Source organism: Myotis daubentonii, chromosome 6 (genome assembly GCF_963259705.1).
Source record: "Myotis daubentonii chromosome 6, mMyoDau2.1, whole genome shotgun sequence".
NCBI classification, from domain to species: Eukaryota; Metazoa; Chordata; class Mammalia; order Chiroptera; family Vespertilionidae; genus Myotis; species Myotis daubentonii.
This window is the reverse complement of record NC_081845.1, coordinates 86,910,178-86,938,086: the sequence shown is the minus strand read 5'-3', so window position 1 is coordinate 86,938,086 and position 27,909 is coordinate 86,910,178. Positions and strand designations below refer to the sequence as shown.

Below are 27,909 nucleotides of genomic sequence, written 5' to 3'. Positions count from 1 at the left end.
CGCCAGCCTGGGCCAGGCACTCCCTCCTCCCTCAGGAGAACCTGACCCTGTGGCTGAAGGTGCCTGGGCTCTGAGAAGCCCACAGCCCGGGCTGGGCCCCAGGCTGAGACCTCCGGCGGGGAGGGGAGGCAGGACGGTGTGGGGTTGAGGCCAGGGGTACAGAGCTCACCTAAACTTAGGTTCCAGTCCCTGCTCCATCCCTTATCATCTGCGGGGCCTGGGAGTGTTATTAGATCTCTCTGAGGCTGCTTCCTCCTCTCTGTCAATGTGAGCGATGGTCCCTGCTGGGGGGGTTGGTGTGAGGCTGAATGAGATAAAGTGTGCCACAGGCCAGCACAGTGCCTAGTAGATCATTTGTGCCCAGTAATTGGGAGGCAGGTGACCCACGGCTCTCGTGTGTGTGTGTGTGTGTGTGTGTGTGTGTGTGTGTGTGTGGCAGGGGGTGGGGCGGGGGGGCGGGGGACTCGAGATTGAGGCTACCCTCTTTGTAGGTGAGAACACTGAGGCCCAGAGTGGGTGGGGCTGGCCCAAGGTCACAGAGCAGCAGGGGTGCCCATATAGGGCCCTGGCTGGTGGTGCTGGGCACCAGGCACAAATAATGCAGGGCCTTACACATGGCCCATGCTCACTGCCTCTTCCCAAACAGGCCGGCCTGGCTCTCTCGGTCTGGGGCTGCATAGGTGTGTACACGTGTGTAAGTGGAGGGGGAATGGCCAGCTTTGGGGGAGCTGAGAGCTGGGCACAAGCTGCTGCCTCACACCCAGCCCTTTTCCCTCCCTTTCCCCCTGAATCTGGGGCCTCCCACCAGGTTTGGGGGGTTCCTTTTCTCACGCAGTTCAAGGTTGACAGCCAGTCAAGTGCTCTCCCTCCCCAGCCCCAAAGCTGCCCTGGGTCCCCTGGGAAGCCGAGGTCCAGGACAGTTACTTAGCCCTTTCCCCAAATCCAAGACAGGTCCACACTAGAAAAATGTTAATAACAAAAATGCAAATGTCTACCACGTATTGAGCTTGTATGACGAGCCAGGCACGATTCCAAGTGCCCTTCACAAGCCTGTGGGGGAGGGACTCTTGTTATTTCATTTTGCAGATGAGAAAACGGAGGCTCAGAGAGGTCAAGTCCCCTGCCAAGGTGGCACAGCTGGTGAGCAATAGCGGCCAGCACTCAGGCCCAGGCACCGAACTCTAGCATCCGGTTTCCTCTGGTGTCAGCCAGCACCGCAAGGAAACAGTGCAGGGGCCCATCAGCTCTCCCCTTGGACCGGTTTTCCAGAGTGAGACTCAAAGGTCGGTGCGGCCTGGAGGACGCGAATGAACCCAGGAATCAGAACCCCCCCCCCCACACCACCCCCCATGGCTTTGAGCACTTTCGCAGGCTGCTCCCCCACCTGTCAAATGGGGATGAATCACTCTTATTTTGCAGAAAGCCTCTCAAAATTAGGATGGGAGGGAAGAAGCCAGCAGGGATAGGATGAAGGCTGGGGTGATGACGGTACAATCCCAAATTGATAGGAGCCCCCAAATGACCCCGGCAGCACTGGCCACATCTCTAATTGGATTCCAAGGGCTTAGAAGGGGTGGGGCTTGAGCTTGTTGCTTTGACCTACAGTAACCCAGAACCCCAAAACAGAGCCCCCCTCCCCTGCCTCTAGCTCAGAGTAGAACATCTAATCCTTGGCCACCAGGGGAGCCCCAGCTTTTCAGGGAAGCCGAGGGAGGTGGGAGGTGTCTCCCCCCTCCCCCCATGTGAATGAAACCCACAATGGCGTTAATGAGGCCCTTCATCGCTAATTAACAGGCCCACATGACAGGAACCTGAAAAGGCCAGTCTGTCCCAGCAAGCTCCAGCAGGCCTGACCCCAGCACCAAAGAGAGGACTTTGTCCAAGGGCAGAGGGGACGCTGAAGGTTGGGCTGGGGTGGGGCAGGAGCCACAGAGCAGAGGGGGGGGAGCAGAGAGAAGCAGCCTTGGGGGGAGCGATGGGGGCGGAGCTCAGCACACAGGCCCTGAGCTTCCCAGCTGGGACCTGCTACTCCAAGCAGGCTCTGACCTGCGGGAGGCCTGCGCCTGGGAACCAGTGGGAAGTGCAGTCTCCCTCCATCCCTAACCGACCCGTCAGAATCTGAGCTTAACCAGGTCCCAGGAAGCACTTTACTGCTTGAGCCGCCCTGAGCTGAAATGAGAGCCCTGTAACCTACCTGAGCCTTCTGAGTCTCTTTCCTCAACTGAGAAAACATATGTAGTGTTTAGCATAGTGCCTGGTTCATGAAATACTGATAATACCAATATTATTATTGTTACTCATTGATTGGCTGGGAGGAAGGGGCGCCTTGAGCCGGCCCGCAGTGGTGGAGGGAGGGCCTGTCTTTCTGAACTGAGCTGTGGAGACAAGAGGAGCTTATATAATGGGCAGCAGAGAGGGTGTGTGTGTGTGTGTTCTCACTGCCAGCAAACCACAGCACACCTCCAGGAGACGGGGTAAACAAGTCTCCTTCTCAGCCCTGCCCCGCACAGGGCAGCTTTCCGGCGGCAGGTGCCAGCCGGGCCCTGGCGGGAAATATGTGCTCAGCCTCTGGGGGTCATGTCTTTCTACCCTTTAGCCTGGCCTGAGACTCAGGTCAGGGGACCCTAGGTGCAGGGATGACAGAACCAGCAGCCACCCTAGAAGCATTGATTAGGAGCTGGCCACAGTTCCCACACATTATTTAGAACCTGCGGGAAGCCTTAGGGGAAGAGAGTGGCCCAGCTCCCACCTGGGAAAGGAAACCCCAGGATTCTCAAATCTTCAGTTGCTAAAAATCCAGACCCCGGGCCCCAGCCCAGCGATTCTGACCTGGATCCCTGACGTGGGACCCCAGACATCGGCATCTATATCTATAAAAGCCGAATATGCAAAGTGTCCCCTCGGGAGTTGGACAGGGAGGCCAGGAGTTCAATCACTTGCTATGATGTGCACTGACCACCAGGGGGCGGCATGGAGCAAAGGCAGGCCCCAGCCAGCGGCCGGCAGCTGGGGAAGAGAGGCCCCAGCTGGCAGCTGGAAGGCCCCGACCAGCCCTGATTGCTGGCCAGGCCTAGGGACCCTACCTGTGCATGAATTTCACGCACGGGGCCTGTAGTTTTTAAATAAGTGTCCTCGGTGGTTGTGACAAAGGTGATTTACATTTGGAGGGGAAACAGAGTTCCCCAGCGAGCCGGGCTGGGGTGGGTGGCGGCAGATAGAGAAGCTGGGCTCAGGGGACCCAAGAGACCAGGGAGGAGCCCACAGCACCCATCTCGGGATTTGCCAAGACCCTCGAGTGGCTGGGGGAAGGCAGGGGGCTTCGTTAGGACTGCAACTGCATTACATGAAGCCCTCAAGTGAAGTCAGCTTCTGGAATAAATGTTAGAGAAATTCTTCAAAGAACAGTGTATCCATCACCACCTTCACGGACTGTTTGCATTTTACCCGCTGCACCCAGCCTGCCCTTGTGCAAACACATTGTTACAGAGCAAGCGGCTACTCCTGACATCCCTCACACACAGGTTGATTTCCCCCTACGTCCCACCACCTTCTCCAAGGGCTGGATGCCAGCATCGCAGAGGGTATCACAGGCTCAGGGACCGCGGGAGACCTTAGGATAGCCCTCCATGCCCGTTTCCTCTGGTCTACAGCAATGCCAGGAAGAGAAACTGATGCAGGGAGAGCCCAGGGTTGGGAAAAACCTGACAATAATAAAGGGCCACCTAGTGATTGTGTTCAGCTTTGTGGGTCATAGAGTCTCTGCTGCAGCCACTTCATTCTGCCACTTTAGCAGGAAACTGGCAATAAACAACATGTAAATGGTGGTTGTGGCTGGCTGTGTTCCAATAAAACTTTATTTACAAAAACAGGCCATGGGCTAGAGTTGAGCCAGGTCCATAATTTGCCAATCCTTGCTGTAGGGCATTTCTTTTTAATGCTCTTCAAAGCACTAACCTATACAAACCCCAAGCAGTCATCTGTAGGGCAGACTGGACACCATCCCCATTTAACGGAAGGAAAAATTGAGGCCCAGAGACTGGCTAGTCCTCACATTATTGGCAAAGGCAGGACCCTAAGGCAGGTCTGAAATCTCCATCACATCATAGAGTCTCCAGCCCTGGTCCCTCCCATCCCCAGCTCCAAGTACTTGTCCTGTTCAGCAGGAAAAGAGGACCTCTGCCACGCCCACCGGCGCCGGTGGAACACCCCGCAAACACTGGAGAGCCATCCTGCCAGCAGCACACGGTGTCTCCCACCCCTGCATGTGCAGGGTGCGACCAGGCTGAGTCAGCTGGCAGCCGGCCCAGCCCAGCCCAGCCCTGGGTAATGGGAGGAGCTGCCCCCTGCCCAGGCTGGTGAAGGCAGCAGCTGGTTGGAGATGCCCCCATGGAGATGCACCATGCTCCCATTTCTCTAACCAGAGGGAATGATCCCCACCAGCAGCTGGCTCAGTGCAGGACAAAATGTAGAGAAGTGTGTGTGTGTGTGTGTGTGTGTGTGTGTGTCCTCAGGCAGATACCCCGTCAAGTCAAATTCACCCTTGAATTACCTTCCACGAAGTCAATTCAACAAACTGGCTAAAAGTATGTTCTCTGGAGCCCGACTGCCTGGGTTCAAATATTGGCTCTGCCTCTGAGAGAAATGCTGGGGTAATGGAATGTTCTAAAACCCAGTTGTGGTCATGGTTGCACAACTCCGTCAGTCTACTAAAAATCATTAAATTGTACACTTAAGAAAGTCCTGGCTTGTCCATCTAAAGCTGTGTGGTCTTGGACATGTTCCCTAACCTCCCTGTCGTTCAGTCTCCTCACCCGTCAACCAGGAATAATAACAGTCCCTACATCATCGGCTGGCTGATAGCTGAGGATTCCACGAGTCAACAACACGAGGACTTTAGAATGGCACCTTGCACCGAAGGGGGTCAATAAATACTTGCTACACAGCGAGGGGAGGTGTCCGGGCCTCAGAGAGTTATTCTTGGCGCCACACATGTATTTGTAAATTCCTAAACCATGCCTCCAACCGCCCAGCCCCTCCTAGCCTTTGCTCCTGCTGTTTGCTCTGCAACATGCTCGATGCCCTTTCCTTTCAGCTCACATGCTAGCTGCAATCAGAGGTCATCTTTCCTCTCTCTCCTTCTGCCCTTAATCTTTTATGGCAAAGGCTTGGGAGGGCTAAATGGCATGTGGTTAACTGTTCACCCACTGGTGTGAGATCCTCGGGTCGGGGAGAGGCGACCGCTTGCTTGCCCTGCTCCCGTCCGTGTGGCTAGAGGCTGGTGTCCCTGCCGTCACAATCCGGGTGCTGAACTGAATCCAACAGCAGGGGCTGAGGCTACAACACCCTCTGTGGGTCCCGGCACAGTGGCCATCAAGGTCAGTGAAGGTAATGGGGTGGCAATGAAGGCAGGTGAACTAAAGCACGGATGGGTGACCCTCCTGGGGCCCAGAGCCTTGGATCATGGGCAAGAAGGGAATTCCTGGCCCTCCCCGCCTGGTTTCCTCGCAGTTACAGAGGGTATAAAAGGCAGAAAGATGCAGTGATAGGGTGGCCTACAGCCGGAGCCCGGTGGCCGGGCCGGCACGGTGTCTTCAGATGCCTGCAGCCTCCACCACCCTGACTCCGCCCGGCTCTGGGTCAGGAGGGGCTTCCCTGGCCTCCCCGTCCCATCCCCGGCTTCTCCATCTGAGCGCGCAGACAACCCAGGCCCGAGGGCGTGCGCTGGTGTCTTGCACAGGCTGGCACCCCGCTGGCAGCGGCTCCCTGGGCTTTTCCTGGGCCTCCCCCGTGCAGAGCCGAGGGTGTGGGCGCCCAGAGAGCAGACCCTCCCTTTGTCTAGGACCCTGGGCGGGCGGGGGAAATGGGGGAGGGAGGGGCCGGAGGGAAGCGAGTAAACAGAAAGGGTGAGGGCTGAAGGGGTCACCCCTCGCCCTCAGTTGTGGGGGGCACGTCTGACTCAACAGTACCGCTGGGGGAGGAGGGGCCGCTGCGCCCCTAGGAAGCCTGCAGGCAGCAGCCCTAGCTTCCAGCGCGGGGGGCAGGTAAACCCCTGGGACGGAGACTAGGCTCCGCCGCGGTCCGCACAGGTCCCCGCCCTCCGGTGCGGAGGGGGGTCCCCTCCTTCTTTCCGCGCCTCTTCCCCCCGCAGCCCTTTCCCAGAGACGCCCGCTCGGCGCCGCCTCCCGCGCCCGCAGCTCCTTCCCGGCCGGTCCGCAGGTTCCGACGTGTCCCTTCCCCTCCGCCCCGCGCCCGCCGAGAGCCCGCGGCCGGGGGTGCTGAGCCGACTTGGGGGCCGCGTCCTCTCCCCCGGGCGCACTTACCCAGGACCCTGGCGCCCTCGTCCGGGGCCTCCTGGGCGAAGATCCAGGGCGGGTTGGTGGCGTACAGGGAGGAGGCGTTGGGGCTGGCGTGCTTCTTGCCGAAGATCTTGCTGAAGGTGCCCTGCACCGTCTGGTTCTTCTTCATGCTGCCGCGGGCCCCGCGCGCCCCGGGCCAGGGCCGTCCGCCCTCGGCCGCCCCGCGCTGCCCGGACCGCACCCCGCACCGTCTCCCCGCGCTCTCTACCGGGCCATGGCCCCGCGGTCCTCCCCGCCCGCGCGACGGGACGGGCGGCAGGTGGTGCGGGCGTCGCCGCTCGCCGGGAAATGCGAGCTACCTGGGCAGGTAAGAGGCTGCGGCTGCGAGCGCCCCGCCCCGCCCCGCGGCCGCCCGACTCCCCCGGCCGCATTCCTGCCCGCCTCCTCCCACAACAGGCCATTGTTGGCCCGGCCCGGAGGGCTGGGGACCCGGCCGGCCCACGCCCCGCCGGGAAGGAGGGCCGCCCCCTCCCCGGGCTCCGCCGGCCCGCCCCCTCCACCCTCCCGCGCGGGGAAGGGAGGAAGCGGGCCAGTCCCTCGCTTCTGCAGAGGGTCATGACCAGGTCAGCGCGGGGGCCTCGGGAAGGACGGTGCCGACGCCGCAAGCAGCCCGCCTTCGAGGGGCAGAGCGAAATGCCCCCCAGGAAATAGGGCGTGAGCGGGGAAGCAGTAAACCCGCACCCGATCTGCCCGCAAAGGTGGAAACGTCTCCATTGACAGAGCTCCCAGAGAATGCAGGATGGCTGAATCTTGGCGTTGTTTGTACATTAAATTTTTTTTTCTGTCAAGTTAAGTGAATATAATTTTTAAAAACTCAAGGTGAGCCAGCCCACTTAGGGCTGGGCTCACTCTCCACGGAAATGAGCTGTGGGCCTTTATTTATTTTTTGTTAATCCTCACCCGAGGATATTTTTTTCCATTGATTTTTAGAGAGAGTAGAAGGGAAGGGGGAGACTGAGAAAGCGAAATCCGATTGGCTGCCTCCTGCTTGCATATGGGGAAGGGGAGAGGGAGAGGGAGGAGGTGGGGGGCGGGGGTGTGTGGAGGGGTGCCAGCCTGCAGCCCAGGTATGTCACTGAAATCCGACCGGCGACCCTTCAGTCCGAGGGCTGACGCTCTAACCACTGAGCAACCGGCTAGGGAGAGCTGTGGACCTTTAAGCTGCATGGGGTAGGTCCTAGCTAAGGGGGAGGGGGGCGGGGATCAGGCCACAGGGTTAGTCTGATGCTTTCTGGGTCGCAGTAGTGGAAGGCAGGGGAGGTGGTGATCTGTCTCAGGCAGTGTTTCCCCGAAGCTGCTGGAACAGCACCCACTGCTGCACTTCCCCTGCTCGTTCTCCCAGGAAGTCGGAATTGTATCTTTCTTTTTACTAAAGGCATTTCCTCCTCAACTTTTCATTTTGAGGAATTTGAAAGACCAGTAAAATGACCACCTGTATTCCTTCCTCCTGCATTTACCAATTGTTAACATGTTGCCATAATTGCAAACTCACTCTCTCTCTCTCCACATACACTTATTTTTTGATTTTCATTTTGCTAAAGGTTGAAAGTTGTGGATATCATGGCATATCTCCCCACTCCCATCAGTACTTCAGTTCCCTGTGCCTAAGAATAAGGATATTCTCCTAAGAGACTCCAATACAGTCATCACACTCAGATTTAACATCAAGACACTATTATCATCTCCAGAAATGTCATTTTCGGTTTTTTTTTAATCCACAGTCTAATCAAGACTCACACACTGCATTTGCTTATCATGACCCTTTAATCTTTTAATCTAGCACAGTCTCCTGTCTTTATTTTTCATGACAGTGACTTTTTTTTAATCCTCACCCAAGGATATTTTTCCACTGATTTTTAGAAAGGGTGGGAGAGGGAAAGGCAGAAATAGCCATGTGAGAGAAACACATTGATTGGTTGCTTCCTGCATGAGCCCTGATTGGGGCCCAGAACGGGGAGGAGCCTGCAACCAAGGTACATACCCTTGACCAGAATCAAACCTGGGACCCTTTGGTCGGCAGGCCGACACTCTATCCACTGAGCCAAACTGGCTAGGGCAACAGTTTCATTTTTAAAAAGCCCCTCTACTTGCTCCAGTGTCAGTGGGCAGGAGGAGTTGGACCTTCAGAGACTGTGGCTGTGAGGTGTTCCCCAACTGTTTTTGGTTGGAGACATGCCTGTGGTCAACCCCGGCTCAGCCACCCACCCACCACCATGGCATTCCTAGAACCAATTCCTGTTCCTTCAAGGAGTATCTGTGGAGGCCCGGTGCTGTGCTGAGGGTTTGGGGTCCATGAGGATATAAGAGAATTTGAGAAGTATTATTTGAGAAGTACTGTAGAGCATCTTGCGGTCTCATCTGGTAGGTGAGGTTCCACACGATTCAAGGGGGCAGGCCACGGTGACTGAACACAGATGCTGTCACTAATACACACAGCAGGAATATTAGAGCAGGGAGGTCAGCGTGAGCTGGAGAAGTGCAGGAAGGCTGCTTGGAAGAATGAAGACTTGAGTTGGCCCGTGAAGGATGACAAGGATGTTAATAGAGAAGGGAAGGAGCTCATTCTAGGGCACACACACATGCCATCCATCCTTCCACCCTCCTATCTCCACATCATGGTTCCACCCACTGTCTACCGAGGAAGGGCCCCAGGGAACCCCAGATGCCCCATCATGCCCTGGACATCCTCACAACCCACCCCAGTGCTCTAGACCTCAGGTACAAGATAAGGGCTTCTTTCTTGGAGGCCTCTGAGGTCTGAGGTCCTCTCACCTGGGTAGCTCCTGGCTCTGGCACCCAGAACCAGCCCCAGCAGAGCCCTCACTGAGTGGCTCCCTTTGTATGCAACTTCCACTAGGTAACTACATTCTTCAGAACTGCCGTGTGCCCAGCTCTGGGCTGTGAAGGATCCAGAGAAATCAAAGGCATGGTTCCTGAGTTCAAGTTGCTTTCATCTGTTTGGAGAGATGAAGAGTGGGGTGGTAAATGAGGAGGAGACCACAGTGGGTTGTGATTCAGAGGAGGAGCAGCCAGGGTGGCTGGAGGGCCGAGGAGGTGTGAAGGCCTCTGCGGGGGCTCAGGATGGTGGGGCTGGGGATTAGGGGACAGGATGGAGGTCACAGCAAGGTTGGCCGGAGTGTGGAAGGCTTAAAAAGGCCAGCCGGGAACAACACCTGGAGATGACTGATTAAATAAATTATAGTACATCCACACAATGGAATAATAATGCAACTCTAAAAATGAATGAGTCAGCCAACCGTGTCCAGTTATCTTCAAGATAAACTGATAGGCTGTTGACAAAACGGTGTGTGTAGTATGCTACCATTTGGGGCAGGATAAGATCTGTTCAGAGAGAAACTTTGGACAGATCCATAACAAATGAATAAAAGTGTTTATGCGGGGGGGGGGGGGGTGGGGGTAGGGAGAACTGGGTGGCGGGGGGGAGGGAGGAGAATAGGCGTGGAAAGGAGAATTTTCACTGAAGACCTTTATACGTTTTTAAATTTCCAACCATATAAATATTTCCTATTCAAAAATTAAAGAAGAATAACTTGGCAGGAGAGTTTATCCTAGAGATGTAGTCCATGAACCAGCAGCATTGCAGCACGCTGGCCCCGTGCCAGACCCTGAGCAACCTGCTTGGGCCTCAGTCTGTTGACCTGTAAAACAGGCTATTAATTTAAGGTCATTATGAGTCTCAGTGAGCTGATGGATTATGGGGCCCAGGAGAGCATCTTTGTTTGAACAAGATCCCCACGTGACTCAGGAGCATGTTAAGGTTTGAGAAGCCCTGGCTGCCAGGAGCAGGCACGGCTGACCATGCAGGCAAGGGTGACTGGCGACAGCTGTGTTTTAAGGATGTTCATCTAACATCTGGATGGAGGATGGATGGGAAGGCGAAAGTGTAGGCTCAGGGGCGAAGGGAGGGGTTTAATTCATTAGTGAACTGGATAACCAGGTGGTTAATTGATGCAAGCAGGAGGGGATGGCGCCTCACGTGTGTGCTGGTGGCAGAAACAGAAAGAGTTGTTTGTGGGACATTTCTTAGGAAGAAAGGAAGGTAAACAGCTTGCATATAGGAGAAATCAATCAATCAAACAAACCCAATTCTGAGCAGTTTTCTCAGCTGTGCATGGAGCGGTAGCAGTCCCCCCTAGAAACTTGTTATGAAGGTTAAATGAGATGATGGATGTGAAGTGTCCAGGTCAGGGCACTCCTTAGGGGTTGTTCATTTCTCTGCACTTGTGGTCCCCTTGCTTTTGGAGGAAAAGGGGAAAGCAGGGTGATGCCTGAACACCAGAAGGGCTTGAGGCTGCTCTCCCTGCCCCTACACACCCATTACACCCCAGTGTCATCCCCCTGTTGGTGGGGGCCCAGGGGAGTCTCAGGACGCCCGGTTCCGCAGCGAGCAGTGCCGCCCACAGTTGCAGTTTCACCTGTCAGCCTGCCAGCTTTCGAGGCTGAGTTCCCTGAGACCTGGCTGGGGCCCAATTGTCTGTCCGGCTCAGCACCCTGTACTGTTGCTACTTGGTCCCCACTTCATCTAATAACAACACCTCACTCCTGCTCCCCCAGTAAAGAAACAGCCAAATAATAGGCTCTCCTCGAAACAGCCCAAAGACCAGTCCTGTAATTAAATCTCTGCCGGGCAATTGCGTAGCAAGTTCTGGAATGTGGGGTGGGATTGGGGCCCGGAAGTTGCAGCCTTCCCAGAGACTCAGGCCTCTGTCAAGTTTGTGGTCTTTCCTCCACCAAAGCCAAGTGCTCCTGGCTGGGAGGGTGCCCTCTGACTCAGAGCAGGGCAGGCTGAGAAGTCCTGAGAGTCACCTTCATCGTCCTCCCAGGTACCTGCAGCCAGCTCTCCATGGGCCAAGGTCAGACCTGTGGGCATCCTAACGCCCAGACCATACTGAGCTGCAGGTCGTCTGGTCCAGCCCCTTGTAACAGGCCGATGACACCTGGCACCAGGCCAGCGCTGGGGACTGCTTCCTTTGGCTGCAGACTGTGGGCTCCAACCCCCTGCTGGGCATTCCTCTGAGCTGGGCAGGCTCAGGGCAAGTCTGGCTGGTGTGGACCCCAACAACCTGAGAGGGGGCTCGGAGAGGTCATGACCTGGTGCCTGAGAGTGTGGGACCCAAGGCCCAGCCCTGGGTGGGGAGGGTGTGTTCAGGGGTGCTAGGGAGAGACCATGGACTCTGTAATCATGGACTCTGTCGCTGGCCCAGGACATGGTGGGGAAGGTCCCTGCTGGGGAATAGGTTTCAGTTCTGAGGAGGCTGCTCACGGGGCAGTGACTTGGGCTGAGTTACCACCTCTCCGAGCCTCAGTTTGTTCATCTGTAACACAGGGCTGTTGCCAAACCGGTTTGGCTCAGTGGATAGAGCGTCGGCCTGTGAACTGAAAGGTCCCAGGTTCGATTCCGGTCAAGGGCATGTACCTTGGTTGCGGGCACATCCCCAGTGGGGAGTGTGCAGGAGGCAGCTGGTTGATGTTTCTCTCTCATCAATGTTTCTGACTCTCTATCCCTCTCCCTTCCTCCCTGTAAAAAATCAATAAAATATATTAAAAAAAAAAAAAAAGGCTGTTAATGTAAGGTTACCAGACTCAGCGAGATAGTGGGTTCAAGTACCCAGCCCAACTCAGCGCCTGCGTGTTCCTGTCCCGCTTCCCTGCCGTGACGTTGGGCACGGAGGTGCTGAGCAGAGACCACAGAGACGGAACGGAGGCCATGAGGGGCCGTAAGAGAGCAGTGCCCGTTCAGCAAAGATCCTCAGGGCAGCGGTCGCCAGCCTTTCGGACCTCACGGACCCCCAGTTGTCCTCGGACCACCGGTTGGCGACTGCTGTTGAGGGAAAGGTCAACCGGGCCCCAGGAGGCAGGATGGGGCAGGTGTCTGCAAGGTCACCTTGAAGGCCAGGCAAAAACAGCCCATTATAAAACGCATTCTACCATCTGAAGTAATGTGTGTGTTTGAAAAAAAAAAGGCATTGGTAAGTACAAAACCCCAAATTCTCTGCAGATCGCAACGGAACATATTTAAAGTGTATCCGTGCGTGGCCAGGGATGGGAAGGAAACAGTCTGGGAATGCCAGCACTCCTTGTGGGCTTTCCTTTCGAGTGATCTGCTCTGTTGGGAGAGCTTTGTTTGAACTTAACCTCCGCAAATAACAAAGAGCACAGTTTAACCTGGAGTGCATTTTCCTAGTGTTTCTTTTACTATATTTTTATTGATTTCAGAGAGGAAGGGACAGGGAGAGAGAGATAGAAACATCCATGATGAGAGAGAGTCATTGATTGGCTGCTTCCTGTACACCCCACCCTGGGGATCGAGCTCGAAACCCAGGCAGATGCCCTTGACTGGAATCAAACCCGGGACCCTTCAGTCCGCAGGCTGATGCTCTGTCCACTGAGCCAAACCAGCTAGGGTGATTTTCTTCCTTTTTTTTTAAAGAGCACTGGAGGGGGGACCTGGAGATGCGGACGTTAGTGCCACTTCAACTACTCACTGTGAGACCACCGAGCCTCCCTGAGCCTCGGTCTCCCCATCTGTAAGGTGGGACGGTGGGATCCAGCACTCAGTTGCGGTTTCACATCTGGCTAAAAAGCTAGTTGGCTGGCAGAGCAGGGGCAGAACAACAAATGCCTGCACCTCCTGTGTGAGGGCTACTTCCGGCTCTGAGGAAAGTGAGAAACGGGATGCTTTAAGCATTTTCTGGGCCCAGCCATCTCCTCTGAAGCAGGCCCTGCGCTCGGGCTGTGGGAGCTTTTAACTTCAAGATCAGTCCTGGCCTCGCCGGTTGCTCAGTGGTTAGAGTGTCAGCCCAAAGACTGAAGGGTCATGGGTTCGATTCCGGTCATGGGCACGTACCTCGGTTGCAGGCTCAATCCCTGGTTGGGGCGCATGTGGGAGGCAACCAATGGATGTCTCTCTCTCCCACATTAATGTTTCTCTCTCTCTCTACCCCTCCCTTTCACTCTCTAAAAATCAATGGAAAAAATATCCTCAGATGAGGATTAACAAAAAATAAGATCAGCCCTCGCCGGTTTGGCTCAGTGGATAGAGCGTCGGCCTGCGGACTGAAGGGTCCCAGGTTCGATTCTGGCCAAGGGCATGTACCTTGGTTGCGGGCACATCCCCAGTAGGGGGTGTGCAGGAGGCGGCTGATCGATGTTTCTCTCTCATCGATGTTTCTCTCTCTCTATCCCTCTCCCTTCCTCGCTGTAAAAAAAAAATCAATAAAATAAATTTTAAAAAAAAGATAACGAATTTTCTTTAAAAATAAAATAATAAGATCAGTCCTTACCCTCGGGGAACCTGCACTGCCCCATACACTTCTCACGTATTTTGGAGACCAACTCTTGAACTGGGACTTTGAGCCTTGGGAGCGATTTCTACGCAACTTGTCCTGGGTCCGGCTTATTTCTCTCTCTCTCTCCTGAGAAGAAGAGCAGCCACATCTACCATTCACTGAGCATCTTTCAGTGTCAGACAGAGGCCGAGTGGATTGCACGCCTTAACTCACTACCATCAAGTCAGCCCTGCAAGGGTGGGGGCAATACACCCATTTTATGGATGGAGAAAAGAAGACCCCAAATGATGGTTACTCATACTCTATAGCCAATCAGTTTGGCTCTCGGGAGCATGCCTTCTCCCATAGCTGACATGGATGTGATGTCATTGCTATGCTGTTTGTGGGGTGAGGAGTTGGAAGCACCGGGGGAGGAAGATATAAAATGTGGTGAACACACTGGGTGAACTACGCAGTAATTGGAAGCAAGGAACTAGGTGTTCATATAGCAACACAGATGAATCTTAAAAACATTAGGGAGCCATCAAAGTAAACAGAATGAGATCTAAAACTCACATGGCACTTATGTAAATAAAAACAACATGCATACAAAAGAACAATATGTATACTTTGCAAGAACACATATAAACAAGAAGATACTCATTAAGCACCTGAGAATGGTTGCCTCTGGCTGGGGTGGGTGGGGAGTGTAGTGGAAACTGGAGATTAAGGAGGGAAATTGGGACAAGGAGAGCGGAGGCCAGGGATGATAATGCACCATGAAGCGAGGTGTGTGAATAACTCGGCCTCCTGTACTCGAGGTCCAACAAAGGAAAAATAAGTAAGGATCAGAGAGGTTAAGTAATTTGTCCAAATCACACAGCAGGTAAGGAGGGGTGGAGAGAATATTCAAGTAACCAGGCCTGCTTAGACCAAGACACTTCAAACCGCCTGCCTGAACCTCAACAGCAGAAAGGCAGGAGGGATGGAGGCTGTGTGCGGGGGACGGTGTGGGGGTGGTCAGTGGATCCTCCTGTGAGCCAAGCCAGTCCTGAGCCTCTCCTCATCCGTCCCAAGCACCCACTGAGCGCTGTGGGTACAAATCACAGTTCTTCCTTCCCGGAACTTTGTCGGTAAAATGAGGCCATGCCAGGAGCGTGGCAGAGAAGTCAGAGGAACGGGCTTCCGGGAGGCAGGACTGAATCCGTGTCTTTCAAAGTTGGGAAATAACAACAATATGACGCGTAGCACTTAGCTTGCAGCAGGCAGGCACTGCACACAACAAGCATTCCAGGTAAATTCTCTTATCAGCCTCACTTTGTAGATTAGGAATTCAGGCACAGGGAGTTTACTGGTTTGTGAAAGTCACTTAGAAGGGAAGGTCTGGGATTTAAACCCAGGCAGCGTGACTTACAACTGAAATAAGTCTGATAGAGCTGGACTAGCCAGGCCTTCCTAACAGGGTCTCCCAAGACACTGCCCCTTGCTTTTTTTTTTGTTTTTTTTAAAATATATTTTATTGATTTTTTACAGAGAGGAAGGAAGAGAGATAGAGAGTTAGAAACATCGATGAGAGAGAAACATCGATCTGCTGCCTCCTGCACATCTCCTACTGGGGATGTGCCCGCAACCCAGGTACATGCCCTTGACAGGAATCGAACCTTGAGACCCTTCAGTCCGCAGGCCGACGCTCTATCCACTGAGCCAAACCGGTTTCGGCGCCACTGCCCCTTGTTGAGATTTCCACAGGGAGGGTTACGTGGCCTGGGATGGGGACAGTCCTGGCAGGGCCCACTCCTATGGACAGTCGGGTGGGTCCCTGCCTGAGGTCCTCAGAGAGTGGTTCACTTCCCCTTCTTCCAATGTCCAAAACGGAGGGACCCAGCACCCTCTCTGTGCACATAAGGAAACAGGCCCAGGGATGGATGGGACTTAGCTCAGGTCACCTGGGACTCCTAGCAACCAGCCCAACACTCAACCCCGCCTGGGCTGAGACAGAGTGGGGTGTGTGCTGAGTCACGGTGCCCTGCTCCCCCAAACCCTCTCCACCCCCTCCAGCCTCCTGGGTTCCTTTCCGACGGATGCTGGGCTGGGACCCAAGCCACTTTCCTCAGAGCCAGACCTGCTGGCCACTCCACCAAGAATGCCATGCTCCTACCCTCCCTCCCTCTCCCAAACCAGATATTACCACCCCGGAGCCTTGGAGATCCTCATCAGAGGCAAGCCCTGCTTGCTGCTTCTCCTCCTCCCTCCTCCCTCCCAGCTCCTCAGAAATTAGGGGCCATTACCATCAGGGTGTGAGATCTGAGCACAGTGCACAAGCCATCAACACCCCAACTTCCAATCTGCCTCTGGGCCCCAAAGTCCACCCACTGACCAATAGTCAGGGCTGACACAGTGCCAGGAAGGAAACAAGTCCTGGACCCCGCCCAAGCCGGTGTCAGCGGGCAGGAAGTCATCAGTTGCTCTGTTTCCCTCCCCTCGGTCCTCTCCCCACCCCACCCCCTGACCCCAGGAAGAAGCCCAGGCCTTTCTACATGTGGGGTTTCTGACACATTCCTGGGAGCTGCCCACCAAGTCTGGTGTTGGGGAGATGGTGCTCAAGGGCGGAGGGGGGTCTGGTGTTTGAAGATGGGGACAGGGCAGCCCATTCAGCAATCCTCCATCAATCCAATTACTCACACATGCTAATGGATGCTAGTTATTGTGTGCTGATTCTGTGCAGACACTGTCCTAAGTGCTTTGTCCAACTCTCTTGATAGGGACCTTTAGTCCACTCATTTTACACATGAACAAACAGAAATACAGAGACTCGATTACTTGCCCAAGTTTACACAACTAGCACAATAGTAATTCCAGGATTCGAGCTCAAAGAGCCCGACTCCTGGGTCTGCAGTCCCATCCTCTATAACCTAACCCCCATCATCTACCCAATTACTGACCATCTACCCATCTACTCACCCATAGCCAACCAACCCAGCCACCTGTCTACCCATCTATCCATCCACCCCTGCATCTCCTAACCCCCTACTTAAATGGTCTAGGAGAGAAAACAGCAGATGCAAAATCTCAGAGGGAGGAGAATAGGGTACATTTAAGAATTAACTCCTGCATAGAGGAAAAATAGCAAGAGTTGAGGCTAAAAAGATGCATAGGCTCAAATCAGGAGGGACCACCCATCTACCATCTATCCATCTACCTACATTCTGCCCATCCCCTCTCCCACTCTTCTGTTCATTCATCCTTCCATCCATCCATCCATCCTTCCATCCATCCATCCATCCATCCATCCATCCATCCATCCAACCAACCATCCATCCATCATCTCAGTAATTCGGAGGGCACACAGGAAGAGAGAGAAAGAACTCTTTGCCGCATTTACTGCAAGGATGAAGACCATGCTCAGCAGTCAGACTGTCGACGTTCCAGAAAATGTTGGCATCACTCTCTGCACAGTCACCGTAAAGGGCCCCAGAGGCGCCCTGCGGAGGGACTTCAACCACATCAATGTAGAACTCAGTCTCCTTGGAAAGGAAAAGAAGGGACTCCGGGTTGACAAATGGTGGGGAAGTAGGAAGGAACTGGCCATGATTCGCACTCTCTGCAGTCCCGTACAGAACAGGGCCAGGTGTTCCACTGGGCGGCCGCCGCAGGGTGAGGTCTGTGTGTGCTCACGTCCCCATCTGCCGCTGTTCAGGAGAATGGTTCTCTTGTTGAAATCAGGAATTTCTTGGACGAAAAAGACATCCGCAGGGTTTGGTGTCTCAAGCCCAGAAAGATGAATTGATTCTTGAAGGAAACGACACTGAACTTGTATCGAATTCACCTGCTCTGATTCAGCAAGCCACAACAGTTTAACAACAAGGCTGTCAGAAAAAAATTTGGATGGATCTATGTTTCTGAAAAAGGAACCGTTCAGCAGGCTGATGAACAAGATCTAAGTTGTCCAGCGACAGAAACTGGGAGATGCTGACTGATTCCTCAGGCTTATTTGTGACATTTTAAAGTGCAATAAAAGCCATGTTTTGAGAAAAGAGGAGAAGGAGAAGGAGAAGGAGAAGAAGAAGAAGAAGAAGAAGAAGAAGAAGAAGAAGAAGAAGAAGAAGAAGACGACAGAGAGAAAGAGAGCGAGCGAGCACGCACCAGTGAGTGCCTGGGGAAGTGGGGACTTCCGGAGGTGCCTAGGTAACTCTCCCCTTGCCCACTACCCACAGCTCCCAGCCCCCCCCCCCCCCCCCCCCCCGTCTGAAAGGCCTTGCCGGGCTCTGCCTGAGCGGGTGCGGGGCACGGAGGCAGAGTTCTATTCAGGTGCCTTTCCTCTGCTCAGGAAGACAGAGGAATTGTGTTGTCAAAGAGACATCACAATGTCACTGCCCACACAAGTTCTCCCCTCCGGGCGCTCCCAGTAACCGCCAAGAGCCGCTGGGAGCCCCCGGGGCCCCTGACTACCAGAAGTCCCATCTCACCACCAAGCAAGGAAGAACCTGGTCGAGGATGCCCAAGGTGGGATGACATCACAGGCTAGACCAGGGCGGCCCAAGGTCACAAGAGGTTTGACTGACAGGATGGAGTAGGAAGGCCCCAGCCTGGCCCACCTGTGTAGCTAGGCGCTGGGGGGGGGGCCTCTTACCAAAGGCTTAGGGGCCAGTATCACTGCCGGACTCGTTCCCCTGGTCTAGGGCCTGGTCGGGGGCAGGAAATACGCCACCATCCAAGCCCTCTGGTTCTTCTGCCCCTTCACATCCCCAAGACTCTTAGTTTGCATTACCCCATCTCATAGCTAAAGTTTATAGAGTGCCTGAACGTTCAAGCAGTTTATATGAACTGTCTCCATGAGGTGCTCATGGTAACCTTATGAGACACATTCCCTCGTTATTCCCACTTCCTAGGTGGGGAAACTGAGGCGCAGAGTATTATAAATGCCAAAGGTCAGGTATTAGTGGGTGGTGGACCTGGAATTTGAACTCCGGGCCGCATGTCACACAGCCTCAGGAAGCTGAGGCCCTGTTTGCCCCTCCCCATCGATGCCCTTCTGAGTCCCCTGCCCCCAGCGCAGGCAAATGTGCTCTCATAAAGGTTCAGAGAGCGTGCTCAGAAGCAGGCTGGCAGTAATTGCCATTTGCATTGTGCTCGCACAGTTCCCACACGCGTCGCACCCCCACAGCAAGCCGATGCAGTAGATAGCAGCCTTATTATCCCCATTTTGCAGATGAAGCAACTGGTTCCGCCACTTGGCCAAGGTTGCCTGACCTGTAAGGGCAGAGTCCGGCCTGGAGCTCAGGTCTTCAGCCTCCAAGACCCAGGCACGTTCCACCGAACGGGTGCCTCACCCCGTGCCATTTGCATTTCACCAGGGAGGAGGCCTTTCCACCAAAGAGCGAGGTGCTGATGGTGGAATGCCAGGCGTGGGCCAGGCTGGTGGAGGGGCCAGGGGCCTGGAGTGTTTGTGAGGATGGTGTCTTCCTGGAAGACCTGTAGTCATGTCACGCATGAGGTCCTCCGGCCCTGCCTAGAGAGCTGCACTCCTGAGTCATCCTCTTCTAAGGATGACTGGTGTAAGGGGCAAACACACGCGCCGTCTGTCTAAAAGGCCTTGCTGGGCTCTGCCTGAGCGGGCGCGGGGCACGGAGGCACCGTTCTGCTCGGATGCCTTTTTTTGGCTCTAGCTCGAACCCCAAGTGAAAATAGTGCGGGAAGGGGCTGATGGGACCCTCTGCTTGCCCTTCAAGTCTCTTGCTCCCTGTGGAATGGGAGGCTGAAGCCAGGGCTGCCGGAAGCAGGTTGGGGAGAGGGGCGCGTCCTGAAACCTCTAAGCCAGGTCTCTCCACCTCGGCCCTGCTGGCATCGGAGCTGAGCTTCCTTGCGGAGCTGTCTGTGGCTGGGCCCGCTCTGCAGCACCCCTGGCCTCACCTCACGCGATGCCAACAGCACCCCACTCCCTCGCTGTGACAACCAGAAATGTCTCCCGGATTGCCAATGGCCCCTGGGGGAAAAGCCCCCCCCCCCACCCTCTCTCTCTCTCTCTCTCTCTCTCTCTCTCACACACACACACACACACACACACACACACACGTGCACTTGACAGGGAGGACCTGACTGGGGAGGAGATGGTTAAATGAAACCAGATGTTAACCTAGAAAGTATGCATGAGGCCCCACCCTCCCTCCAGAGTTGCCTGTGCTGGGCCCTGGGAGGGCAGGGGGGGGGGGGGGCGGGGGGGGGCGGGGGGTGTTCTCAGCCCTCTGAGCTTAGTCACCTGGGCTCGCTAGGCCCCCGGAAGGGGCAGGGCAAGGCTAGGGCTGCCTGGGCTTCCCCCTCCTCCCCCTCCTCCTTGCCAAATATCTTCCCTTCCTCCTCCCTCTCCTCTTCTTCCTCCTGGAGACTGTCCAGTCCCTCTGTCCCTGGTTCTGTGAAGGCCTCGTCCCTGGATGTGCGTGGGGCCCTGGGTCCCCCCCATCAGGGTCCCCAGGGTTGTAGCAGCAGCAGCAGCAGCTGGGACATAGCTAACTGGTAGGCCCAGGGCAGGTGAGCCAGAGCCAGGGCCTGAGCTGGGCAGAGGGAGGACAGTGTTCAATCCCTGGTTCCCCCACTAACCAGTCCCTAGACGTGGAACTTCTACAAGGTGCTCACACAGCACCTCACCACCTGCGTGAACTCACACAAGTGCTCAGACACCCCTGAGCCTAGTTCCTGCATGTGAGGAATGGGAGTGACATCGCAAATGGCTCTCGGAGAACTGGCACTTGATGGATTCTCAATTCTGTTAGCAAAGAGTGTCACCCTTCCTTCTGCCGGGTCTCTGGTAAGACCCCCCAACCATCCTGAGCACACCTGCTTCTGTTACCCCTGACACCAGCCTCTTGAGCCCCGGGGGCGGCGTCCAAGTGGCTAAGACGGAGGTGGGCTGGGGAGCAGGAGCGCTGGGCCTCTGCAGTTCCCTCGTCGCCATGGCCACAGGCTGAGCCCTTCTGTCCGGTCGGTGGGGAGGGCCGGAACCCCACATTCTCAGAATCACGCTTCCCAGGCAGGAACAGAGCTGCCCTACGGGGCCAGGCTCCACCCTCAAGGCCAGATACAGAGGTTGTCGGGGACTCCACGGCAGGGACTCTCGCTGCCCGCAGGTGGCGCTGGCAGTGATGAGGGGCCTTTTTGTCTGTCACCACTGGGAAGTGGGTGGAGTGAGTAGAGGCCAGGGATGCTGCTAACATGCCTGCAATGCACAGGCCAGCGCCCCCACAAAGAATCATCCGGCCCCAGATGGCAAGGTGCTGAGGTGCGAAGCCCTGCCCTCCCAGCCTTCATGTTTGTGTTCCCATCTGCGATGTCTTTGTTACCGGCACACCCAGGGCCTGGCATATAAGGGGGATAGTTTTGAATGAATGAAGCAACCAATATCGTATCGTCAGCTCTGCAGAGGGATGGCAATTCATGGTGTGGTTGTCAGTGCATTGTCCTGTCCATGCAGAGTCCAAGAACCCAGAACCAAAGTCCAGCACTCAAAACCCAGTGTTCCAGCCACCCTGGCCACCTGGCTGCCTGGCCCTCTCGGGGGCCTGGGGGGTGAGGGCAGCCCAGCACACCCGCAGGAGCTCACAAGTTGATGGAACGAGGGCAGAAATGACTCGGTGGGCCTTGTCCCCACAGTGTAGTGGACACAGGATACATCATGGAGTATAGGCTGTGGACCTCGGGGTCAGCCAGGCCTGGGTTCCAATCCCAGCCTGGCTTTTCCCAGGCACATGACCTCCTTACTTTGTTTTCTCAACTTGAAATGGGGTTGACAATAATACCGTCCTTAACGAATGACTGAGGATTAGAACAGATCAGCCACTTAGCTCGGTGCTACTGTGCTCAGAGCCTGTGGTGGAAACGATCGTCGGTGACCACCATCACCGCTCACTTCTGGTGCTGGCCCCTCTGCTTGTGATCCGGCATCTCAGGGCTGAGCCTGGGAGAGTCGGGGAGGCTGCTGAACACTCACTCACGCCCCTCTCCAGCTCGGCTGTGCGCATGGGGTAAGCCTCAGGGACACAGCGAGCAGGGTGTGGTCTGGACCATTGGGAGCGGTTGGCAGGCCTGTTGGAACCTTAGCAGGAGCCAAAGGATCACGATTTGGGACTAGGATGAGGCAAGCACAGCACCCGGTGGCCAGACCTAAGGAGGCACTCGCTGCCCCGCACGACTCCGAGTGAGCGCCTCCTTCAAACTGGTGCATGGCCTCACCCTAGTCCTGCCCTGCAAAGACTCACATCCCAAGAGGAGGGCCTGAGCACGGAGGGTAAGAGGGGGCAGGGGCTGCGGCACCAGGGCCTTCCTGGAGGAGGTGTCCCCAGAGCTGCTGGCTTGAGAGGAGAGGGAGAATCTTGAGATGCAAAGCCGAGGCGCATATAATATAGTGTGGGTAGGAACCGGTAGGAGCAAAGGCTGCCTTTGGGAAAGCCCTGGGCATGTTTGAACTGTGCAAATAGTGTGTAAATTAAATGCCAAGGAGTGTGCCCTGCGACTTGAGTGCCAGGGATTTCTTTTGTAAAATGGTGGGGCTCAGGGCCAGTAACTCTGCAGCTAGGGGTTCTGTCCCAGTTCCTGGGGCTGCTTCTCCGCAGAAAGGAATTCAATCCCCCCCCCCCCCACACACACACACCAGATGTATCCTGGGAAGCAGCCCAGAGCCAGCCTGACGCACGGGCACGGGCCCTCGGGTAGTCCTGTGGCGCCTCCAAAGATCCCCAGTGAACTGGGCATTCGGTGGCCGGGAGACAGCGTGGGGGTCAAAGTCAGAGGACAGTCGAGGAGGAGGCGACAGAGAGAGAGAGAGAGAGAGAGATGTCAGAAAACGTGATAAACGTGGCCACGGGGACCTCCTGGGGGTGGACTCCAGACCTGACCACCCAGCACAGGGGTCCTCAAACTACGGCCCGCGGGCCACATGCAAATACAAATATTGTATTTGTTCCCGTTTTGTTTTTTTACTTCAAAATAAGATATGTGCAGTGTGCATAGGAATTTGTTCATAGTTTTTTTTTAAACTATAGTCCGGCCCTCCAACGGTCTGAGGGACAGTGAACTGGTCCCCTGTTTAAAAAGTTTGAGGACCCCTGACCCAGCCAAAGTGTCTCCAGACAACAGGACCCACTTAACAATGAGGGATGTTCTAAAATAGAATGGGCCGGCTGGCGGGCGGGAGCGGCCTCCACCAGAATTCAGTTCCCGGGAACCCATGTTCATTGCTTGGTTAAGAGAAGGAATGGGATCTTGCAGGATAAGGGTGAGAGGGAGCTCTGGGCTGAAAGGGAATTTCCCTGAGGAAAGGGAGGGAGGGTTCGGGGCTGGGGAGACCGCCTGAGCCAGGGCCTGGGGCCTGGGGCCTGGAAGGGAAGGTGTGGCCAGCGGATGAGAGGGAGATGGCAAGGCCTGAACATAGGGTGCAAGGAGCCCCAGCTTACAGCTCTTCCTTCCAGCCGGGGCCTGGGGCTTGTTTCCTAGGCGGGAGAAACCAAAAGAGGCTTTGAGGAGAGGGGCCTCCTGATCTGGCCGTTGGCACGGGAAGATGAACTCGGTGCGAGTGCGAAACACAGGGTGAAGAGGCAGGCGATTCAGAGGCAGGAGAGAGAGAGAGAGAGAGAGAGAGAGAGAGAGAGAGAGAGAGAGAGAGAGAGAGAGAGAGAGAAGAAGAAGAAGAAGAAGAAGAAGAAGAAGAAGAAGAAGAAGAAGAAGAAGAAGAAGAAGAAGAAGAAAAGAGAGGAGAGGAGAGGGAGGAGAGAGACCCTGTAGGAGGCTGCAGGAAGGAGGGGGTGCTTGGCCAGCAGTGCAGGGGGGTGTGGGAGGAATTGGAGGGTGGCTCCCAGCCTCTGAGCCTGCAGAGGCCTCTGCAAAGCGGGTGGAGGTCTGCATTGCAGTGGGTGGGTCGGCGAACCGAGCCATGAAGATGCTGCCGGGAGGTGTCTGACTCCACAGCTGCAGAGCTGTGCTGGGTGGTGGGGGGGAGGGAGGGGAGGACTCTGGGGTACTGACCATGGCCCCTTTGTTTCCCCTCCTGTCCCTGCCCCAGCAGCAAGTCCCAGTGTCTGATGTCCCGCTCTCGCTTTCTTCCCTTCCTCCCAGGACTCGCAGAAACCCTCAGGACCCAGCTGTGGGCCCACGGCACCCTTAGGCAAGAAGGGGAAGGTGGCCCTGGCGTGGCCTCCGCTGTCCCGGTCATGGAAGAAGGACCACGAGCAGGCTCTGGCCGTAGCTTACATGCCGGTGGTGGTGGACCTCAGCGGCCAGAACCAGGACAAGCTCACCTTCAATTTCTACACCTCCCAGTACCCCAACTCCCTGAGCCCCTTCCGCACCATGCAGAAGCCTACGTGTGGCTACCTGTACCGCCGGGACACGGACCATACCCGCAAGCGCTTAGACATGCCTCCTGTTAACGCGATCCTGTGGCGCTCCTAGCCCCATGCCAGCCAGAGGCCCCTGCCTGCCCCCCGCCCAGGATCCCCGGTCCTGGAGGGGAGGGCTGTGCACCCCAGCGGCGGTGGACCGTGCCTGGGTTGGGACAGTTGTGCCATGCCCACTATCAGCACTGGTAAAGGGGGGGTGTCTCTTCTTGGCAGCCATTAAAGTTTGTTCTTCTTTCCCTGAATGCGTGTCTGTGACTGGGTAAGCTGAGGCCAAGGGGGCGCTTCACGGCAAGGTTATGTCCAGAGGGGTCTGAAGACTTGGAAGGACTTGATTCTTCGTCCCCTCGCCCTGAGAAGACCCCCAGCTCCTTTCAGAGCCCAAGTCCCAAGCAAAGCCCGTGCTGGTCACACCTGGCCCCCGGGTCCCGGCCCGGCAGTCTCTCCAAGGACAAGGACGAGATGCAGGGGCTGACGACGCCCAGCTCCCTCCTGAGGCCTCTCACCGCAGCGGGCAGCAGCCAGTGGAAAACAGGACGCGATGGGGAGTGAGCCAGTCCCCAGGGGCCTCGCTTTGTATGAAACCGCTGCTTCTGACTCCCCTTTGTTGGTGGGGGTGGACTCCCTGTCTCTTTAGGAAGAGCTGGTCCAGGGGAGCTGCCTCCGCGGTCGGTTAGGCCCGTGGGCCATGGATCATGGGAAAAAGCGATGAAGGCAGAGGGTATGTGACCATGGCAGTGGCTGAGCGAGTCCCTGGTCACTGCCAGGGAGGGCGAATGGTGGGGGCTGAGGCCAGCTCCGACCAGCCCGTGAGAGCCAACTGTGGGCCCCTCCTCCCAACCCCGCAATCAAGGACTCCTGTTGGCAGCTGGAAGTCGCCTGTGGGAGTGTTTACACCACTGAAACCAGCAAACACCTGCAAAGCAGGGTCTCTTTTCCCCAGAGAGTCCGTTGTTAAGTAGTCACCAGCACACCCTGAGCGAATCCAACCGGATCCATTTCTAGGAGTCCCGTCCCATTCTGGTGGCATGGCGTATTCAGTGGCGCATACTTCCAGAGCACAGGCGGCTGGGCGGGTGTGGGTAACAGGACAGGATGTCCAGGGACTCCGACAAGCAGCCAGTGGCGGCCAGGCTTCCCGGGTGCCTTTCTCCGAGGAGGAGATGGTAAGGAGGCAGGAGGGCCTCCTGGGGTCCAGGTTCTTCTGTTTGCTGCAGGCTCTCTCTCACCGTAGGGGGTTCCTCGGCTGTCTGGTGGTCCGGGCTGCAAGCAGGCCCTTTGGCGTCTGTACCAGGTCTCTCCTGCCTGCTTGTGGGTGTTTGGGGAGCCAGCATGGGAAGGAGCTGGAGAGGGGTGTGTCTGGCTCTTCCCTTAACGCCCCAGTTTTCAGAACAGCCCTCTCTCTTCCTGAGCATAACCTTTGGCCGGGGTCAGGCGGGGCAGATGCCTGCTCTGCCGCCTGGCGGAGGGCATCGGGGAGGCCATGGCTCCTTCCACTAACTTCCCTCCTGTCCTCTAATATCCGCCCCAGGTCCTGCACCCCAGCCTTCGGGGCACCTTCTGCACCCCCTCCTGAGCCTCCTGAGGCAGGGATGGGCTTTGTGACTGTGCCAACCTCCGCGTCCTCTGCTCCTTGAGAGCATTTAAGTCTCAACTTTCTGATCAGTTACCGCTTGTCCACCTGCCTCCTGTTTTCCACAATTTTATTAGAGCCTCTAATCGCTGTCTTCCTCCCCCCCCCCCATCCCCCGTGGGTGTGTAGCTTTAAAAAAATGCACTTATTATTATTTTTACTGGGGACTGAGCCTGCAACCGGGCATGTGCCCTGACCAGGAATCGAACTGTGACCTCCTGGTTCATAGGTCAACGCTCAACCATTGAGCCATGCCGGCCGGGCAAAAATGCATTTATTGCCATTGTAGTGGGATTTGGAAACGAAGCAGAGATAAATACAAGTTAGTCTTCAGCCTCCAGCCACTCGACCGTCCACCTGCTGAACACCTGGTGCCACCTGGGTCCCCAGGCCACAAAGATGAACAAGAACCGTCTCTGTCCGCCCAGACCCGACAGCCATGGGGGCGAGGCCAGCATCTTCACTCCCTTAACAGACGCCGCCTCCGTCCCCTGGAGAATGGTCTCCCCCTGGAGGTTCACCTTGGTAGAGCAGCCTCCACGAAGGTGCCAGGAACCTTTTGAAGAATCGGCCAGGGTCCCAGTGAGTCTTGGAGGGTGGATGGTCCCAGGAGGCAGAGCTGGTGCTCCGGGTTCTGCTGTGTTTCCGTGTGGGAGGCGAGTGGGCGGGCCGGCAGCCTGGGAGGGGGATCGTCAGGCCCGGGTTTGCGGCCCCTCCAGTCTCTTCCCGGCCTGGCTTCCCCTCCGGCACTGCCCACCTGTCCCTCCTTGGCGCCATTCTGCCAGGTGGGTCCTGCCCCTCTGGTATGGCCTCTGTCCCGGGGGGATTCCTGCAGACAAAGCCTCCTGGGAAGCCATGAGGCCTCTCTTCCTGCACTCCCTCTCCTGGGGCCCGTGAATGAGTGCCAGGCCTTCCTGACTTGGCGTCCGTGTCTTTGGGGGGAAAGGAGAGTGGGACTGAGAGGGGCCACTGAGGAGGGAGAAGCTGTAATACCTGGCAGATGCCCCAGGAGGCAGGGGCAGCGAAGCAGCCCTCCAGTCTCTGGTTTGCCGGGAGCGCTTTGGCACATTCTACCTGAAGCTTCTTGGTGGAGAAGGGAGAGCCCGCTCCAGGTGCCAGGGTCTTGCTCTGCTGGTTCCTACGCGTCCTGAGCTGCTGAAAGGGGGTGTTCACCTGAGGAAGGGCTGCTGGGCTGGGGCACAGGTCCCCACCCTCGAGACCCCTTTCCTTGCCCTGGCAGAGGGCACAGCCTGTGGATGCCGACAGTGGGTGTCCTGCGGTGGGAAGGTGGTGACTGCCGGTCGTGGACAGAGCTGGGCGCACCCCTGAGCTGACCTGCAGGCCCCTGGCCCTCCCTTCTGTCCGTTCCCAGGAGCCACAGCCTGACATTCGTACACAAAACTGCATGCAAACTGCCATCTTCCTGGTGCTTTCATTCTCACGCTGCCTCGGAGGGTTCGAGTTTGTTTTTGTTTAAACGAAGAGGGGGTTCCTTTCCAAACACAGCCAGAACTGTGCAGAGGCAGTGGTATGGCCGTGGGCTCAGCCGCTCACCAGCGAAGGTTGACATCTCTGGGTTTCATGGCCTTTCCCTCTGCTTACAGCCTCAGGGTCCCAAGAAGGCGGCTGCGGTCCGGGCATCGCACTCACATTCAGGCCAAAAGTAGGGGGAGGGCAGGCAGCACCAGCTGCTTCGTTACCACTTCTTATCAAGAAAGTCACGTTTCCCCAGAAAACCATGGCAGACCTTCCCTTACATTCCTTTGGCTGAACCACGTCCTGTGGCCACGTGAGCTGCCAAAGAGGCTAAGAAAACAATTCTCTTTTCCAGCTTCTTGTGGGAGAGGCAGGGAGGGGGCGGGAGGGGGGAACAGGGCGGAATCGAATGAGGTTTTAGTGAGGCCCCTACCTTCTCCGGAGCCCGACCGCAGGCAGATGTCTGTCCCCCACACACGGCGCAGGACCATGGTTGATGGGATTAAAGGGACAGAGACCAGGTTGGCTGTCATCCAGGGACACTGCTGTGCCCAAGATGCAATGTCACTGCACCTAGATCCTGAGTCAACAGCACGCCACCCCCGTAACAGATACGAAATAATACAGCGACCGCCAATATGGGGCCCTTACTCTTTGTCAGACCCGGTTCTAAATGCTTGTCACTCATTAATTTTAATTCACTCCATCCCCTTACCAGCCCCGTGAGGTGGGCACCCTTATCTCCATTTTAAGAATGACACTGAGGCCCAGGG

The 27,909-nt window shown here is 56.1% G+C and overlaps 2 protein-coding genes across 2 annotated transcripts in view; one reads left to right on the top strand and one right to left on the bottom strand.

The window, feature by feature from the left end:
* Positions 1-6,465, bottom strand: part of C6H6orf132 (chromosome 6 C6orf132 homolog) — a 31,129-nt gene extending 24,664 nt beyond the window's left edge. The window contains exon 1 of the mRNA XM_059701688.1: positions 6,321-6,465. Within this exon, the coding sequence (XP_059557671.1) occupies positions 6,321-6,465 (145 nt within the window). The remainder of the gene's footprint in view (positions 1-6,320) is intronic.
* Positions 6,466-6,570: 105 nt separating this feature from the next.
* CIMIP3 (ciliary microtubule inner protein 3) lies at positions 6,571-24,259 on the top strand. The gene is made up of 2 exons (XM_059701691.1): positions 6,571-6,663; positions 23,747-24,259. The coding sequence occupies exons 1-2, from the start codon at positions 6,571-6,573 to the stop codon at positions 24,080-24,082; spliced, it is 429 nt and encodes a 142-aa protein (XP_059557674.1). The 3' UTR covers positions 24,083-24,259.
* The last annotated feature ends 3,650 nt before the right edge of the window (positions 24,260-27,909 follow it).

Bases quoted from the DNA above. Each gene is read 5' to 3' on its own strand.
- CIMIP3 (XM_059701691.1), top strand. From the start codon at position 6,571: ATGGCCCCGCGGTCCTCCCCGCCCGCGCGACGGGACGGGCGGCAGGTG. The intron at 6,664-23,746 runs GTAAGAGGCTGC...CCTTCCTCCCAG, and splicing joins AATGCGAGCTACCTGGGCAG to GACTCGCAGAAACCCTCAGG.